The sequence below is a fragment of the Anopheles stephensi genome, chromosome X (genome assembly GCF_013141755.1).
Source record: "Anopheles stephensi strain Indian chromosome X, UCI_ANSTEP_V1.0, whole genome shotgun sequence".
NCBI lineage: Eukaryota > Metazoa > Arthropoda > Insecta > Diptera > Culicidae > Anopheles > Anopheles stephensi.
In genome coordinates this window covers 9627308-9630978 of record NC_050201.1, presented here as the reverse complement: position 1 = coordinate 9630978, position 3671 = coordinate 9627308, and the positions used below count along the sequence as shown (strand labels likewise).

General features: G+C 54.6%; 1 protein-coding gene across 1 annotated transcript; it reads right to left on the bottom strand.

The window, feature by feature from the left end:
* Positions 1–476: 476 nt before the first annotated feature.
* LOC118506397 (larval cuticle protein 1) lies at positions 477–2478 on the bottom strand. The gene is made up of 3 exons (XM_036043453.1): positions 2278–2478; positions 1699–1955; positions 477–1632 (listed from the first exon to the last, which is right to left on the bottom strand). Exons 1-3 carry the CDS (start codon positions 2287–2289, stop codon positions 1221–1223), a joined length of 681 nt encoding a protein of 226 aa, XP_035899346.1. The 5' UTR covers positions 2290–2478; the 3' UTR covers positions 477–1220.
* Between the last annotated feature and the right edge of the window lie 1193 nt (positions 2479–3671).

Here is a 3671-nt window from a genome sequence, read left to right as displayed (position 1 = left end):
TCAAGACAAGTTTTTGGGCAGCCTGTTGTGGTACGCTCGTTCGCTTCCGCCTCTCACCCTTAGGCGCGAAGCGTTCGGTCGCCAGTTGGGCGATGTGGAGGTGTGGACGGCGAGGTGCCGCCAACGATGACCTTATAAAGTACTTCGCCGAGCGTGTTTTTATTGCACGGAAAGGCCTTGATCGCGTACCGTACACCTTCGTGGCTCGGTGGCGTTTAGAATTGCCATCGATTCACAACCACTCCTTCGCTGGGAAGCTGGTGGCGTCGAAACTGAAAGTGAAGTCATTATTCTCGCTCGGTAGGCAGTTCGCGATGCGACTCCGGTTCGATACCCAGCTCCGGTACCTATACCGGCCCCAAGCCGCGCAGGCGGAAACGAATTATCCAGGTCAAGAATGTTATGCTGCAGGGCATCTCGCCAGGATGTGTTTGCCAGGAGGTGAAGACCGCAGAATGAATGATACACACAGGAAGTTTTGTTCTTTTTGGGATAGTTGTGAATTCTTGTCTATTTCGTGGAATTGTTTTCAATTATGTTCATTTTTTTAAAACAGATTTTTTCTCTTCTCTATCTACCATAGTCTCCCTGTCATCTTGGAACTGTGTTGTTGGTTGTTTTTTTGTTGTCTAACAAATACTTGCGTTTTTTCTCTTCTCTCCCTCCCCCGCCCTACAACCGTTCTGTGGGATACAGCCTTGAGAGTCGTTGTTCGCTCTGGGCACGGTTCCAGCATAAGCGCACCTGCAGAGCTGCTGGAAGAGAAGCCTTGAAGACGCGCAACCAACTCCCAAGGTCCAGATTACCCACAAGAACCTCTGACGACTCTCTGTACAGACACACACACGCTTCACGCAAAAAAGGGAGGGGGGGGGAGGTGGAGGATTGGAGGAAGGTTGGGGCATTGAGGGGGAAGGAGGGTTAAGGGATCGTCTACAATTTACAAACGCTTACATATCACAAACAGGCAAAGTAACGCTTACTTCGGCTAAATAACACTCACACTCACACATACACGCGCGGACGCGCAACACGCTCTTTGGCCGGACGCGTATCGCGCAATGGCCGCACCAAATGTAGGCAAAGGCGCAGAATAGAGGGGGAGAGGGGGGGGGAGAACGAGGTTCAAAAAGTTTGGTGACTTGCAGGGGACACATTGGGGGATGCCGTTGCGCGTTAGGCGACCGATCGGGTTGTTTGCTTGCTTTGCGAGACGCTTCTTAAACCTTGTTGAAGGTGTAGCTGTAGCCGTCCGGGGTTCGGTTCAGCTGCAGCTTGCCCGGTGGCTGGAAGCGGTGCGGTGCCGGGGTGGTGGTCCAGGCCGGTGCCTGCTGTGGCTGCGGGGCGTAGTTGTGCTGGTTGTACTGTGGCACCGGGGCGACCGGAGCCGGCGCGGCATGGTAGTTGTGGACCGGGGCGGGGGCCGGTGCCGGAGCCGGAGCAGAGTACTGGTTCTGGCTGAAGTTGGGGTCGTTCCAGCGCGGGTCGTACTGGCCATCGTCGTCGTAGCTACGGCCACCGTTGTACGCCGGCTGCGGCTGGTACTGTGGCTGCGGCTGGTACTGGGGCTGCGGGGCAGGCTGTGGTGGTGCTGGTGGGGCTACCGGAAGATGGTCACCGGAGGCCTGGAAGCTATACCACCGTCGAGCGTGATGGATGAGTATCAACGTTAAGTGAGCCGCTCCCAGTGAGACTTACCCATTCTTGCCCGCAACGTAGGAGATGGTACGACGCTGTCCGGTCGGATCGACGTAGCTGTACGAACCGCGACGGTTACCATCGGCATCGGTTTCCTCCTTGAAGTCGGTACCGTCCTCCTGCGTGTAGGCGGCACCAAACTTGCCATCACCGGACAGATACCGCTGCTCGCTGAGGATGGCGGCCGTCTTCGGGTCCCGGTGGTAGCCACCGTTGTACTGCGCCGTCGCGGCGACCAGCAACGTTGATAGAAGAATCTACACGTGAAGAACGGGAAGTTGGTTGTTACAATAACGAACGTCTGATGCCGACAACAACGAAAAACAAACGGAAAGCACTTCGCCGGAAGTCAGAGACATCAGTCACAGGTTAGCACGCTTTCGGGTTTCTGGTGTGATCCTTTCGCCACCCCGTCGTTCGCACTTGAGTCACGCGATAAGCATTACTCTGTACAGGAATGTGTTTGATTGATTGGTTCGTTGAGTGGATCGGAAGCTGTGGGAAGGGCGTGCCAGCCTGTGCCTGATGTGTCCTTGCGCTCCTTCCGCTGCGCCTTCCTACCGCTGGACCGTAACTCACAAATCTGAACATGTTGACCGGTGTTACTATTGGGGTTCACTAAGCACAGCTTTTGCGGTAAACTGCTTTCTCGGAGCCTTTACACACTCACAAAACACGCACTTGTTCTCGAGGGAAGGTGACCAGATCCTTTCCAGCAAATGCTACTTGCGGAAGCGATCAGAGCCGATTGGATGCGAAGAAAGAACTGACTGTGCTGGGTACGGGCCGGTAGCTTATATACGGCCCCCGAGCGAAGGCGAGTTGCGTGCAAACCTTGGGAAACGTCATCGAACGGCAAACGTATCGAACGGGGCCCACCGGTGGACGGTAAAGTGTGGTGAAGTGTGAAGCGAGCGTACCGGCGGTGGGGACGCAACGTGGAAGTGTGCGGAATGGTGGGTGGCCCACCCCAACGACAATGGGAGCCCAGAGTGGACCGGCACCAGCCACACACACACAAACCGTTTCGCATGAATACCGGTCAGATCCGGTGGCGCGAGCGAGACACCACACGCGGTAGCATATTCGAAGGGAACCTCAACTCCCCAATCTCTCCTTCCCCTTCCCAACCACCTCACACCTGCGAGACCCCCACGCTGCTTCTTTCTTCATCCCGGGAGGTAGCAATCCACCCCCCCCCCTCCCCCCCCTTAGCTAGCAATAGCAGAAGGTACCGACCAAACCAAAACCGAAACCATCGCCCCAGTTGGCATGGAAAGCGAACACAAATTATGAGCTTCACGAATATAACTACAACACCAGCAAACAACAAAAAAACAACAACGATCTTTACACCTACTCCCTACTACTTCCCCCCGCATAGTTGCAGAAGGCCCCTGCCGGACGGCGGAGAGGCGTCCGCATGCGATCGGCTAGTCGCAGTCTTCGATCGCCGAGGCTTCCGCTTATCGGACGTCGATCGGGCCTCTTGTGTCTTGGTCTTGCCGCAAGAACTCTTGCCCGAGCTTGGGCTGCAAAGGTTTGTTGGGGACCCGGGTAGGACACACCTAGCCTCTTCTTACAGGACGCGGCTCCGGGCCGGCAGGTTCTGCAATCATCCACCTGGCCATCAATCAATTCCCGTGCAGCTTGCCGACGCGCGACCCTTGCTCCCTTGCCGTGCATTACTTTGCACGATGCAGCGTAACCTTAAATCGTGGATGTGCGCCCTGTTGTAGAATCGGAGATTGAGATGGTAAGCTAACAGAACGGTGAGGGTGCAATATTTTATGCAATAAAGTGTTAATTAAGTTATTTTAAATTTATGACGTTCGTCTGAGGTGAAATATCGGAACGGAGTAGAGCCTTTTAAGGGGATAGCGAGATCTAAGTTTCAGAAATTAATGAACACCTGCTGAGCAACTGTGTATTGCTTTTGCCGATCAATAAAATCCTTAGCAATGTACATTGAA